The 15879-nt window shown below is 46.7% G+C and overlaps 1 protein-coding gene across 1 annotated transcript in view; it reads right to left on the bottom strand.

The window, feature by feature from the left end:
- Window positions 1–222: 222 nt before the first annotated feature.
- Window positions 223–15879, bottom strand: part of LOC138361673 (uncharacterized) — a 78151-nt gene continuing 62494 nt past the window's right edge. Inside the window, exon 3 of the mRNA XM_069320883.1 lies at window positions 223–930. Within this exon, the coding sequence (XP_069176984.1) occupies window positions 223–930 (708 nt within the window). The remainder of the gene's footprint in view (window positions 931–15879) is intronic.

Here is a 15879-nt window from a genome sequence, read left to right as displayed (position 1 = left end):
GAGCCCCACACACACACACACACACACACACACACACACACACACACACACACACACACACACACACACCAGAATACAGAGGGCTAAGAATGAGGAGAGCAGAGGGGGACAAGATCCCCACAACAGCCACAGGATTAATAGTCATAAAGAAGCTATACTCAATAAAGAGACAATTAGGATGCGGCACACGTACATACACATGGATATTTCAGTCACGTGAAGCTAAATACACAACCACAGCAGGATAATACACATCCACAGCAGGATAATACACATCCACAGCAGGATAATACACATCCACAGCAGGATAATACACATCCACAGCAGGATAATACACATCCACAGCAGGATAATACACATCCACAGCAGGATAATACACATCCACAGCAGGATAATACACATCCACAGCAGGATAATACACATCCACAGCAGGATAATACACATCCACAGCAGAATAATACACATCCACAGCAGGATAATACACATCCACAGCAGGATAATACACATCCACAGCAGGATAATACACATCCACAGCAGGATAATACACATCCACAGCATGATAATACACATCCACAGCAGGATAATACACATCCACAGCAGGATAATACACATCCACAGCAGGATAATACACATCCACAGCATGATAATACACATCCACAGCAGGATAATACACATCCACAGCAGGATAATACACATCCACAGCATGATAATACACATCCACAGCAGGATAATACACATCCACAGCAGGATAATACACATCCACAGCAGGATAATACACATCCACAGCAGGATAATACACATCCACAGCAGGATAATACTCATCCACAGCAGGAGGATAATACACTTACCCCCAAGCGGAGTGTAGGTGGAGCCAGTCTGGGTGTAGTTCCCACCGCCTCGACCCTGGTAGTAGTCCGGCGCTCCCGAGCCCTGCAAGGGAGCAGTGAATCAGTGACACATGGTAACACTGTGATGAGTTTATAACATATATTAATCCAAAGGTGAGTCAGTAACACGGAGGTGAGTCAGGACGCTGCAACACTGCAGGTGAAGGAGGACGCTGCAACACTGCAGGTGAAGGAAGACGCTGCAACACTGCAGGTGAAGGAAGACGCTGCAACACTGCAGGTGAAGGAGGACGCTGCAACACTGCAGGTGAAGGAAGACGCTGCAACACTGCAGGTGAAGGAAGACGCTGCAACACTGCAGGTGAAGGAGGACGCTGCAACACTGCAGGTGAAGGAGGTGCTGCAGAAGTCTCTAATCTATCCATGGCGGCGCGAGGTCAAATATATGCCAGAAAATAATCAAAAAGTCTTTGTGAAATTGTTAATAAACTCTTGATATCACTGGTGATTGTAGTTTATAAAACCTTACACTCAGTACATTGCCAGAGACTTGCTCGAAACACACACACACACACACACACACACACACACACACACACACACACACACACACACACACACACACACACACACACACACACACACACGAACTCTCCTTGACTAAGCAAGACGGTCTATCCATTAGCGGGTGTCAAGAGCTGCTCTCAACTTGACATATCAAAACCAAGAAGAAAAAAGAATGAAAAAAGATTGCACAAAATGTCAAGATATTCCGAGAGGCGGCGTCTTGTCTAACCCAAGCCAAGAGGGCGGCGAGAAGGCCCTGTATCACGTGATAGATTAATACTTATATTAAGCCAAGACAGAGTATATATAGAATACTTAAAAAGACGTATACACGCAGTCTGCACGTCTTACGCCTGGACGGGCCAAGGAAGTGATGAAATTCTTGCGCTTCACCTCAGTTGTCTGGGGTTTTTCTTAGGGGATAAGATCTACAGCAGGTTCTGTGAAGGTTCTTATGTTTGATCACCGTCAGAGCTCCTTATCCAGGAACCAGGTATTGTGTGGTGAAGATGTTTGAACTTTAGGCATGTATTTTGTTTATTATGCATTCTATATTTATCCTGTGAGCGGAGGTGGACCCCATACCTATCCTGTGAGCGGAGGTGGACCCACATACCCATCCTGTGAGCGGAGGTGGACCCACATACCCATCCTGTGAGCGGAAGTGGGCCCCATACCCATCCTGTGAGCGGAGGTGGACCCACATACCCATCCTGTGAGCGGAAGTGGGCCCCATACCCATCCTGTGAGCGTTAGTGAAAAAGGCTACACACACACACACACACACACACACACACAATGGGCACAGAAACTGAACCACAATAATAAATGTATTGTATCTATGTGAGGTAGCAGCTGTACGGTCGAGGTAGTGGAGGTCTGGGAGCACCAGGAAGCGCCCCCTCACCCCTCTGCTTCCTCCCTAGAGACTATAGACTTTGGGTAACTTGATGGATTTTAGTTTGCTTTCCACTGTCAGGGAAGTCCTTGTCGAGGTCCCCTGAGGCCCTCCCACTAACCTTCTCCAGGATGTTGTTCTACAATTATTGCCTAACTTCCGGGGTAGCTGTATATACAGCTAGGTGAACAGAGGTATAAGGTGAACAAAACGCCCCCAAAAGTCTCGAACCCGGGACTTTAAGGTTGTGAACCGTCTGACCAATCAGAAAAGACTAGTCAGGCAGCCTACGGTTAATTACCCAACCATCAGGAGCAATAATTAGCCGTGCCAGCAGGCAGCAGGCACGCCCAGCAGGCAGCAGGCACGCCCAGCAGGCAGCAGGCACGCCCAGCAGGCAGCAGGCACGCCCAGCAGGCACCAGGCACGCCCAGCAGGCACCAGACACGCCCAGCAGGCACCAGGCACGCCCAGCAGGCACCAGGCACGCCCAGCAGGCACCAGGCACGCCCAGCAGGCACCAGGCACGCCCAGCAGGCACCAGGCACGCCCAGCAGGAACTATCGGAACGAGTCACTAAACTCAGAAATAATATATACAAATGAATAATCTCTAATACATACAAAACCAATCATCACTGAAAAATAAAGGTTCTGGCATTTTCTTAAATCTTCCACAGGATCTTTGTTATACATATTGTAGGTAATGCTGAGGAATAGAGGTTCCGGTAGAGGCGGCTCTGAGACAGTCGCGGATCCTCCCCTCCCCCCCTTCAACACTCCCCCCCCCATAGGCCTACATTAGGCCTACCCCTCACCACCACATCCGTGAAGTGGTTGGGTTAACGCCCAATAAAACGGCTGAGAGACACGACATTTAAACTAAGAGGGAGAGGGTGAGTGAGGGAGGAGAGGGTAGAGGGGGAAAAGGGAGGGGTGAAAAGGGAGGGGGAAGAAAGGGAGGGGGTGGAAAGGGAGGGGGAGGAAAGGGAGGGGGAGGAAAGGGAGGGGGAGGAAAGGGAGGGGGAGGAAAGGGAGGGGGAGGAAAGGGAGGGGGAGGAAAGGGAGGGGGAGGAAAGGGAGGGGGAGGAAAGGGAAGGGGAGGAAAGGGAGGGGGAGGAAAGGGAGGGGGAGGAAAGGGAGAGGGAGGAAAGGGAGGGGGAGGAGAGGGAGGGGGAGGAAAGGGAGGGGTAAAAAGGGAGGGGGAGGAAAGGGAGGAAGAGAGGAGAAGAAAAGGGTAGGAAAAAGTAGAAGTCAATGAGGAGATCTACAATTATTTGTTGTGTTTGCTTCAACTTGCAACACTTCAAACCTCACCAGTATTTACTTGTTGTTATTGTTCTCGTTTGTTTTTCATAAGTCCTCTGTACTTGCTGTAGTGATTTACCTTTTTCTTTTATTTAAAGGAATTATTAATATTACAGTTGAACAGATACAATGGGGCAGAACTATAGTTACATCAGCCAGTGACGGGTCTAGGTTCGAGGTACTTCCTCAGCCGGTTACTGTAGCTGAGGTACTAGTGGCTGAGGAACTGTGGACCTTTGGTGGTCCATAATATTTGAAGTGTGTGTGTTACCCCGTCCAACAGCCTGGTTGACCAGTCCAGCAACCAAGAGGCCATGGGCCAGATTCACGAAAGCAGTTACGTTAGCACTTACGAACCTGTACATCTTTTCTCAATCTTTGGCGGTTTTGTTTCCAATTATTAAACAGTTAATGAGCTCCGAAGCACCAGGAGGCTGTTTATAGAAATAACAACAGTTGATTGGCAAGTTTTCATGCTTGTAAACTGTTTAATAAATATAACCAAAGCCGTCAAAGATTGAGGAAAGATGTACACGTTCGTAAGTGCTTGCGTAAGTGCTTTCGTGAATCTGGCCCCCTGGTCGACGACCGGGCCGCGGGGACGCTAAGCCCCGAAATCATCACAAGATAACCTCAAGATGATAAACAAGGAAGACGGTCGAGAACCATTTCAATATGCGATCGATAACCGAGAGCGGGGCCCAAGAGCTGAAGCCTGCGCTGCAAGCCCTTATGGAATTAACCAATGAAGAAAGGCCGAGGGAGCCCAACGTTGATACACATGAAAAAAAGAAAGACGGAATCGAGGAGTTATGATTACGACATAAAAGATTCTCAGACAGGTCGCTTTGGTAGATAATGAGGAAATTTTAAGTGTAAGTCTGGGAACTTGAGGCGCGGAATATAGTCACAGGTAAGCCAGAAGCGAACTTATTTAGCACAATAGATGTAAGAGTTGTAAATAAAGAGAATAGATTAGAGGTAAAGGTAGCAGTTACAATATAATAACAGGAACTTAGAACAGGTAAGGACAGGTATACAAAGAAAACAAAGAGGTGTGTGAAGAACTCAACAAGAGGTTCCAGGAGGTCTTCACAACAGAACGAGGTGAGGTAACTGCGCTAGGAGAGGTGGCAGTAAACCAGGCGGCCTTGGAAGGGTTCGAAATTACAAAAGATGAGGTCAAGAGACACCTGTTGGATCTGGATGTGAGAAAGGCTGTTGGTTCAGAAGGAATATCACCATGGGTAATGAAAGGGTTATCTTGAGGTTATCTTGAGATGATTTCGTGTGGTTATCTTGAGATGACACTGGGTGTGCAGAGGCACTTTTCTTGCCACTCTCCATAGTGTATAGTAGGTCGCTGGAGACGGGAGACCTACCAGAAATATGGAAGACGGCGAATGTGGTCCCAATATACAAAAAGAGTGACAGGCAAGAGGCACTGAACTACAGGCCAGTGTCCTTGACTTGTATACCATGCAAGGTGATGAAGAAGATCGTGGGAAAAAACCTAGTAACACATCTGGAGAGCAGGTACTTCGTGACACATCCCCAACATGGGTTCAGGGAGGGTAAATACGTGTATTGCCTTAGCGGCTTGATAAAATTCTACTACCAGGTGACAAAGTTTAATCAAGAAAGAGAAGGTTGAGTGGACTGCATTTTCTTGGACTGTCGGAAAGCCCCTGACACAGTACTCCATAAGAAACTAGTATATAAGATGAAGAGACAGGCAGGAGTAACTGGTAAAGTGCTCCAGTGGATAAGGGAATATCTAAACAATAGGAAGCAGAGAGTTACAGTGAGGGGTGAGACCTCAGATTGGCGTGAAGTCACCAGTGGAGTCCCACAGGGCTCTGTATTCGGAACTATCGTGTTTCTGACATACGTAAATGATCTCCCAGAGGGTATAGACTCATTCCTCTCAATGTTTGCTAACGATGCCAAAATTATGAGAAGGATTAAAACATAGAAGGACTGCTTGAGGCTTCAGGAAGACCAGGACAAACTGAAGGAATGGTCGAACAAATGGTTGTTAGGGTTTAACCTAAGCAAATGTAATGTAATGAAGATAGGTATATGGAGCAGGAGCCCAGATACAAGATATCATTTGGGAGATGAAATTCTTCGAGTCAGAGAGGGAGAAAGACTTGGGGATTGATATCACGCCAGACCTGTCCCCCTGAAGCCCATATCAAGAGGATAACATCAGCGGCATATGCCAGGTTGACCATCATAAGAACGGCCTTTAGAAACTTGTCTAAGGAATCATTCAGAACTTTGTATACCACATATGTCAGACCAATCCTGGAGTATGCAGCCCCAGCATGGAGTCCATATCTAGTCAAGCATAAGACTAAACTGGAAAAGGATCAAAGATTTGCCACCAGACTAGTACCCGAACTGAGAGGAATGAGCTACGAGGAGAGACTACGAGAATTAAACCTCACGTCGCTGGAAGACAGAATAGTTAGGGGGACATGATCACCACATACAAGATTCTCAGAGAAATTGATAGGTTAGATAAAGACAGGCTATTTAACACAAGGGGCACACGCACTAGGAGACACTGGTGGAAACTGAGTGCCCAAATGAGTCACAGAGATATTAGAAAGAACTTTTTTAATGTCAGTAGTTGACAAATGGCATGCATTAGGAAGTGATGTGGTGGAGGCTGACTCCATACACAGTTTCAAGTGTAGATATGATAGAGCCCGATAGGCTCAGGAATCTGTACACAAGTTGATTGACAGTTGAGAGGCGGGACCAAAGAGCCAGAGCTCAACCCCCGCAAGCACCACTAGGTAAGCACACACACACACACACACACACACATACACACACACACACACACACACACACACACACACACACACACACACACACACACACACAGTAAGTGCCCCACCAGGTACCCAGACACCCGGAAGTGGTGGTCTGCCTGTGGGTACGTGTGGTCACCGGCCCCAGGGGGGGGGGGGAGGAGTATGGTCTTGTGGCACTTGGGTACTTGGTGATAAGGGCACAGGGGCATGGCAGGACACTCTCACGGCACTGTGACCACGACAGTGAAGGAGCTAGAGGACTAGGAAGGCACCGAGGACAGAAGAGGGAAGGGAAGGGATGGCTCTTGTGGCATTAGACACATTATAGGGAAAAGAGAAGAGGCACAAGAGGAAAAGGGGAAGTAAAAGGTGAGACTTAACGAGTGGGGTTAAGAAGGCTTAAGTAGGGGAGGATGTATAGATTTGTGGAAAATGGAAAAGGGTGGGGTGGAGGGGGGGGGGAGGGGCAGAGTTGAGATTACTGAAGACATGGGGAAGAGGGGCGGGGAGGAACTACGTTTTTAAAACGTAAATTTGCCCAATCTGAATGTGTAGTTGAGACTCTTTCCTTGTTCTGATAGTGTCAGTCACTTGTGTATGTTCCTTTTGTGTACCGTAATATATGGATCTCGTCAATTTGTAGAAACTTCAATCATATATCCTTTGTATCGTACGTGTTTCAAGACATACCAGTCACATCTTACTGCATCTTAGGTGTTTGTGAACACTTCAGTCATATTTCCTCTTTATCTTACGTGTTTCAAGACACCTCAGTCATATTTAGGAAATGTATATGTTTATCTCTCAGAATGTTTGGTAATATGTTTATTGCTTGTGATGTGTGTCTATGTATGTATTAACACGATGTACTGAACGGGGTGAGAATAGCTTGAGCTACCTCATCCCTTTGTGTGTATTTTACCTCATTAAACTTATTTCAATTTCAGTCATATTTTCTCGTATTACAATATATAATGTGTGCTAATATCAGTCTCGCCGCTCTAATGGCTAATTACACTTTAATTTTTTAAATGTATATCAACTTTCAAATTGTTAGACTGACTCTTGCTCACTTGATGACACAGATGTAAAGTTTGGTTCAGACAGCTGCAGTACACCTGTTTAGTGCAGCCATTAGTGCAAAGTTTTATACAAATTGTTGCAAACATAGTTTCTGATTCTGAATTTGACAATTGCAATAATTTTAAAATGACTGATAAATGTAGCCTCGAATTCTAAATTACATATAATACATATGTGATTATTATTACATGTAGGTAAATCATTTAGTGTAAAATTTGTGTAAACTAACTCTACTATAAATGTATAAACATATTTCAATCAAGCATTTTAATTTGAATTAATAAGAATTATTCATGAGGTTGAAGAACAACTCTTTGTTGCATGTTCTTAAAATATTGAGCCCAGAAGCCCCTCAAGGTGCTTCCTGATCAACCTGATCAACCAGGCTGTGACTCATACGTCAGGCTGCGAGCAGCCGCGTCTAACAGCCTGGTTGATCAGTCCAGCAACCAGGAGGCCTGGTCGACGACCGGGCCGCGGGGACACTAAGCCCCGGAAGCACCTCAAGGTAACCATCCTTCTGTTATGGTAGTACTTATGGTAACGATGAGGACCATAGTGTATATACCGACGTACAACGAAATTAGAAAGTAGAAATCGGCACTATTGATTTGGACAAACCGGAAAGCTATTATTTACTTGAGTTGCTTAGACAAACTAACGTAACCTAACCTTCCCCAGGCCTAATACATGATATCTGAGGCCTAATATAGTACATATGTGTGTGCTATACAAAGGCCTAATATAGTACATATGTGTGTGCTATACAAAGGCCTAATAGTACATATGCGTGCTATACTAGGTCTAGGAATATTTAAGTCTGTTTTTTAGCCTCATTTTTGTAAAGAATTCCTTAATAGTCACTATACTACTATCTAAAAGCTAAATACGTACGAATTTGTGACTATTGACGATCGTCACAATAGGTTCTGTCTCAACAGGAGGATGGGTTGCGATATTGCATAATTATTCTGCGGTGAGCCAGAACCACCATGTCCAGTGTGAGGCCCTACATTAGGCGGGACCCAAGAGCCAGAACTCAACCCCCGCAACCACAACTAGGTGAGTACACTCATGGTAAAGCTGTATGATAGCAACAATAATCCTTTTCTTCAAACTTTTTTAAATGTGGATCCAAGTATTCCATTTATTTCTATTATTTTGAGGTTATTTTGAGATGATTTTGGGGCTTTAGTGTCCCCGCGGCCCGGTCCTCGAACAGGCTTCCACCCCCAGAAGCAGCCCGTGACAGCTGACTAACACCCAGGTACCTATTTTACTGCTAGGTAACACGGGCATAGGGTTAAAGAAACTCTGCCCATTGTTTCTCGCCGGCGCCAAGGATCGAACCCGGGACCACAGGATCACAAGTCCAGTGTGCTGTCCGCTCGGCCGACCGGCTCCCTTTGCCGTTTGCTCCATTGGCTAAGTTGTAGTGTACAGTAATACACTGGTGCTTTGTTTACAGTATTTGTTTAGTAGTAATTTCTGTTTCTAATCGCAAATGGATTTACCAATATTTCCTTCGTATTGGATTGTTAACTTAATTCTGATTTACTGTTGTCAACTCTGAACTGCATCTGGTGCTTCTCCTCGTAGCTTGATAGTTCAACCATTCCTTCAAGTTCTTGTTCAAAGTTCCCCCTCACACAGCCATGAACGTTTCTCCTGCAACATTTAGCCGACCCGTCCCACACCAACATGATGTTGTTAAGTATGTGGCTTGACACATCTCCTTCTAATGTTGTCGCTTTTACCTTTAATTCTTTGCATTCTCTCTTTTCCCGTTATCCTCCCTCTGTCATTATCCATTTCCCTCGTATCGTCTATTTTCATCCCCCACCTCCCCTATCAGCCCCCTGCCTACCTAGCCTCCCTATCCTTTTTCCACTCGCTTTCACTCAGCATCTCCTCCTAATTTTTTTCAGCTGCCTCGATCCATCTAAGAGCGGTGCCAGGACCGCCTCCCGCCATGATGGATTGGGCCAGGGTTTTTGTTTACAGTAATCAGCTGTCCGAGCGGGGACACGGCGGGAACACCGCGGGGACACCGCTCCCCCAAGCTCCCCCATATATTTAGCGTGGACTCTCTTGGCAAGCGTTAAAAATCGGTTCATATGATGACTCAGTTCAGGAGTACATATTGTGTTGACTCCTGACATGTGTGTTTGATGAAGCATGTGTGGAGCATCTATGTAGGTTAAGGGTCACCTGTGTAGTGAAGAATCACCTTTGGAACCGTCGTCGCGAGCCTAGGACTTAATGTGGACCTTTATTCACAGTTCTTAGGCCAAGTGAGATCTACCTTTATTCTTTTTATTCAACTGATTCGTAATTCTTAGGCCAAACGAGCCTTCTCAAGATTCATTTATATCCTAAATTTGGGCAAATTTAACTGTTTTGGGTAATTCGTTGAACCCAAAAGGTCTACAGTCTCGGCTTACCTCCCTAACAGGAAGTCAAACCGGATGAGGCTTGGCTCTGTGACCCCCCTGGGATTTCCCCCTATCTTGAGGTTATCTTGAGATGATTTCGGGGCTTTAGTGTCCCCGCGGCCCGGTCCTCGACCAGGCCTCCACCCCCAGGAAGCAGCCCGTGACAGCTGACTAACTCCCAGGTACCTATTTACTGCTAGGTAACAGGGGCATTCAGGGTGAAAGAAACTTTGCCCATTTGTTTCTGCCTCGTGCGGGAATCGAACCCGCGCCACAGAATTGCGAGTCCTGCGCGCTATCCACCAGGCTATGAGGCCCTAGAGGATAGCAAGATCTTAGTTTATCTGTTATCCCCCTAGAGGATAGCAAGTTTATCTGTTATCCAACAGCCAGAAGAGAAGTTTCGCTGGCCACATTTAACTGCCTTCTGGGTCATTAGTTGACAGTTCCGTCCTCTCTCCTATCCCATGACAGGCGGCATTGCCAGATGGAAGAGGAAGGGATGGGGGGGGGGGGGTAGATGACCCAGGTACGGAACAGGAGAAAGCAGTAGGACATGTAAGGGATATGAGGACAAGGTTCTGGGATAGGGCGGAGGGAAGGAATGATACCCCAACCACTTTTACAGTCGGGAATCGAACGCCGACCTGTAAGATGAGGCGTCGAAGCTGTTGCTCTACCGGCCAGTTCTCTAGTGTTGCTCCAATCTTCTCCATGTTAGCGTCGGTCAATAGTATATATCTCATAGACCATGTGTAACGGATATACATATATATACAAGGTCTGTATAATACTCATGTGTATAATTGATAATGGCACGAATAACGATGATAATAATGAAAATAATAATAATAATAATAATAATAATAATAATAATAATAATAATAATAATAATAATAATAAAAATAATAATATTAATAATAGAACCATTATATCCCTAGCTATATAGAGTGCTATATAGCACTATAAAGTGTTATAAAGTTATCAGGCTTTCCGCTATCGCCTGATAACCATCTTATGGGTGTTAATTAACATTAGTATGGGGTAAACTAGCATGTGTGTGGGAACTAGGGGGATGTATTCTAGTAACCTTGCAGGCAGCTACTGCTACCTGAGTTTACGTAATGCTGACTTTACTGCCGTCCGCTTGGGCTGGACGGTAGAGCGACGGTTTCGCTTCATGCGGGTTCCCGACCTGCATGAAGTCGGGTTCAATCCCCGACCGTCCAAGTGGATTGACGGTCGGGTTCAATCCCCGACCGTCCAAGTGGATTGGCGGTCGGGTTCAATCCCCGAACGTCCAAGTGGATTGGCGGTCGGGTTCAATCCCCGAACGTACAAGTGGATTGACGGTCGGGTTCAATCCCCGACCGTCCAAGTGGATTGGCGGTCGGGTTCAATCCCCGACCGTCCAAGTGGATTGATGGTCGGGTTCAATCCCCGACCGTCCAAGTGGATTGACGGTCGGGTTCAATCCCCGAACGTCCAAGTGGATTGACGGTCGGGTTCAATCCCCGACCGTCCAAGTGGATTGACGGTCGGGTTCAATCCCCGAACGTCCAAGTGGTTGGGGCACCATTCCTTTCCTCCGTCCCATCCCAACTCCTTATCTTGACCCCTTACAAGTGCTATATAGTCGTAATGGCTTGGCAATTTCTCCTGATAGATCCCTTCCCCTTCTTTGCTTTACCTTGAAATAAAATCAATGAACAAATTGCTTGACTTTACTAAGAGTGTTCCATATTTTAGGTTTATTTATTTGCATAGAATTTCTCTCTTTTTTTTTGCGTAGGTTTTGTGGGACGCTGGTAATGTACTCACCTAGTTGTGCTTGCGGGGGTGAAGCTTCGGCTCTTTGGTCCCGCCTCTCTTTCTTCTTGAGTGGCGTCTGTGGGGTTTCTTAAGTCCGTGTAGTAAGTGTTGGTTCACCGAGTTGTTGTCCCATGATCTCCTATTGTCGCCGTCTGTCCGTTGTCTCTCATCGTCACTGCCGACTATCTAATGGCCATCTGCCTTCTTTTCATAATTATCGTCGCGTGGCCTAATTCCATCTTCGTCTATGTTGGCCATTGTCGTGGTGTATCCTGTTACCTTCACAGTCAGTCCTGCCGGCTCATGTGGCGGAAGTGTGTGTGTGTGTGTGAGGCGACCCTATTCCCCTCCCACTGCCCCCTTCCCTCTGCCCTTTTCCACATCCCACTCTTTCCTTGTGCCCTTCCCCTCTTTAACCCTCCTCCTGGCTCATGGCACCAGTGGTCGCCAGGTCAAGTTACAGTCCTCTTGACCCCACGTATATGACACGCGCCGCTGTTGACACTGTCACGGCTGACCTGACAAATTGACCTGTCCGCTTCCCTGTCTAAACAAGCGGGTGAGGTGGTGACCCGGACACCGCCCCCTACTCCTCCGGGTCGTTACTTGAGAGGCCCTCCACCGTCACCTGGACGGGCTCACCATAGCCCGTGCTACATGGACATTTCGTCCTGAGTAGCTAAATCTGAAACAACAACAACGCCACCTGGTGCACGGCCTACGAGACCATTACATCTCTTCAGTTTCAGGAATTTCCAATTTATGGAGGCCTTGTCGAGGACCGGGCCGCAGGGACGCTAAACCCACGAAACCATCTTAACGTAACCTCAAGGTAAAGGTCTAACACAGCTATCTTTAGGACCATTATGGCGTCATAGTGTCATACATCTCGTACGGCCATGTAGGAAGGAGTGAGGATGGCGTTGAGGGCCATGTAGGAAGGACTGAGGATGGCGTTGAGGGCCATGTAGGAAGGACTGAGGATGGCGTTGAGGGCCATGTAGGAAGGACTGAGGATGGCGTTGAGGGCCATGTAGGAAGGAGTGAGGACGGCGTTGAGGGCCATGTAGGAAGGAGTGAGGACGGCGTTGAGGGCCATGTAGGAAGGAGTGAGGACGGCGTTGAGGGCCATGTAGGAAGGACTGAGGACGGCGTTGAGGGCCATGTAGGAAGGACTGAGGACGGCGTTGAGGGCCATGTAGGAAGGACTGAGGACGGCGTTGAGGCCCATGTAAGGAGTGAGGACGGCGTTGAGGGCCATGTAGGAAGGACTGAGGACGGCGTTATTGGTCAGGTGTCTGTCTGTCTCGACTCATAAAAACGGCTCCTTCAGTAGATTATCTGTTTTACACTGTCGTCTTACATGCGTTCCTGGCTTTAGTGATGCTAGACATTTCGTGTTGTTGGGAGACTTTAGGTCGGCGGCGACTTGGTTTAAGTGTAGATCGTATCTTGAGTGCCCATCAGCCCCTCTCTCAAGGTCCTCCTGGTGCGCTAGCATACCTTGAGGTTACCTTGAGGTGCTTCCGGGGCTTAGCGTCCCCGCGGCCCGGTCGTCGACCAGGCCTCCTGGTTGCTGGACTGGTCAACCAGGCTGTTGGACACGGCGATTGTACGATATCAATCGTACGTTGTACGATTGTTTCATTAACAGTGCAATCTTAAATTCTAGGCTGGTTATTGATTGTTAGGTAAAAGTAGCTGTTCTGTTTTCTATATGGCGACGTTTCTTCACGAAACATGAGACTTTATTTTGTATTCTCTGGGGAGACATGGTCTTGATATTTGAGATATATTGTGTGTAAATGCTAAACCGATGAAGCTGTGTATGTGACGGCGCTCTTGGATGATTATTGAACGCTTGAGTTATAGAGAATCTGGCGGCCTTCTCGCATATTTGACGTCTTATGGGGTGTAGTCTCGCTGTTTCGTAACCTATCAATTTCCACTTTTCAACGCCTGTCTCTACCCCACAATCTCCACTCAATCTCCATCTCTCAGCTCATAGACCCCCCAAGTCTCAGCCTCCCTTCCTCAAGGCCCCATCCCCGTCTCGAATTATTACCTCACGTAACACTGTCCTTCCCCCATCATCCTTGTTCAGTAGTGCCACGTGGGACGAGGGCAGTGCCAGCCCCTGGACGGTCACGAGACCCCCCCCCCTCACCCTCATAACCTCTCACTCCTCACTTCCCCCTCACCACCAATCCCTCCCTCTCCTCTCATCCTCAGCGGTCAGGGGCTCTCAGCGGGGTATGAGGACGGGGTCCGAGGTGTACCTCTTGGGGGGTGTTGTATTCAGCGAGTTATATACTTCCCGTCGTTCATGTCAAAGTCAAATCCTAGAAAAGTAGAGATAACTCTACAGTAAACGACCAAGAAAGTTCTAAGTTTAAGTTTAGATTCAGGAAAGACCTGGGTAAATACGGGTTAGGGAAAAAAAATGGTGGATGATTTGATTGAGCAAAATACCGGATCACTTGATTGTTTCAAGCACAGGATAATATATATAATGACTCAATTTGGGAGGATATAAAGAGTTGTTGTTGTATAACTTTCTATCTTTTTTCTACATTCTTTTCTTAAATTGTTTTTAAGAGATCGATCAATATCAAAATTGATCAGCCAGGATGAGATCAATATATTGAAATAACAACAGCGACTACACCTCAACAGAGTTCTAATTTGTTCTAATTGATACAGTCACGTTAGTGTGATTACTGTGTGTGTAACAACACGATGTATTAATGAGAAAACATTTGGAGCCATACAATAGGATCAAACCCACGTCGCTGTGATCAAACCCATTTACAGGTTCAATCAAAGTGTAAATATGCAGATGAATCGACTTGATAATGATCCAGGACGGACCGAAACGTCGTCGTCTCTTTAATTTCTAGTCTGTGGTTTGGTAAACAAAATGTAGACAATAATTAAAACAGTGAGTAACAAACAACACATTCACGGCATGAGTATGGCTGGGGTGGTCAATATACTACCTCTCATAGGGTGAGTATGGCTGGGGGGATCAATATACCACCTCTCATAGGATAAGTATGGCTGGGGTGGTCAATATACTACCTCTCATAGGGTGAGTATGGCTGGGGTGATCAATCTACTACCTTTCAGAGGGTGAGTATGGCTGGGGTGGTCAATATACTACCTCTCAGAGGGTGAGTATGGCTTGGGGGATCAATATACTACCTCTCATAGGGTGAGTATGGCTGGGGTAATCAATCTACTACCTCCTATAGGATGAGTATGGCTCGTGTGATCAATATACTACCTCTCATAGGATGAGTATGGCTCGTGTGATCAATATACTACCTCTCATAGGGTGAGTATGGCTCGTGTGATCAATATACTACCTCTCATAGGGTGAGTATGGCTCGTGTGATCAATATACTACTTCTCATAGGATAAGTATGGCTGGGGTGATCAATATACTACCTCTCATAGGGTGAGTATGGCCGAATGCATAATCAAACCTGAACAACCAAAGTAGAGTTGGTCATTTGGCCAGTGGTTGAGTCGTTTAAGTAACCAGCCAAGAGTTAAGTCAACCAGGCTTAACTCACTCATATGTAAAGAGTGAAGTTAATCATGTAATCCCTAATGATAAGAATCGACCAGATAATCTACCAAATCATTGGCAGCCGGACTAGTAGTCTCCAAGAGTGGAGTCGAGGAAGTCTTGTTCATCAACCAAAAAGAGTGTCGTCGACCAGGCGACCAACCTAGAGAGAGGTGAGCCAGAAGACCAACCACGACCATACAACTACCCACATCCGGACGACCCAACAACGACCCAAGCCAAGTGGGTGAGCAGCTAGGTCAGGTAGGAATATTGACAGAGTTGAACACCACTCCAACACCTGTAGTCGATGGCAGAGAACAGGAGGAGGAAATAGATTTAGCGTCGAGAACTGAACACTCCTAGCGACTGTCAACACTGCGTGGAGCAGCATGGCGGCCCCCTGGCGGTTGCTGTTATTGTCTTAGATTCAGCTACTCTGAACAAAACGTTCCAAAGCAGCACGGGCTATGGTGAGCCCGTAGAGGGACTAACCTGGCACAGGAGATGTGCGGTCTGGCTCCCTG

This window comes from Procambarus clarkii, unplaced genomic scaffold, assembly GCF_040958095.1.
Source record: "Procambarus clarkii isolate CNS0578487 unplaced genomic scaffold, FALCON_Pclarkii_2.0 HiC_scaffold_597, whole genome shotgun sequence".
Taxonomy (NCBI): domain Eukaryota; kingdom Metazoa; phylum Arthropoda; class Malacostraca; order Decapoda; family Cambaridae; genus Procambarus; species Procambarus clarkii.
The sequence above is the reverse complement of the archived record's forward strand: the minus strand, read 5'-3'. Positions and strand labels throughout refer to the sequence as shown.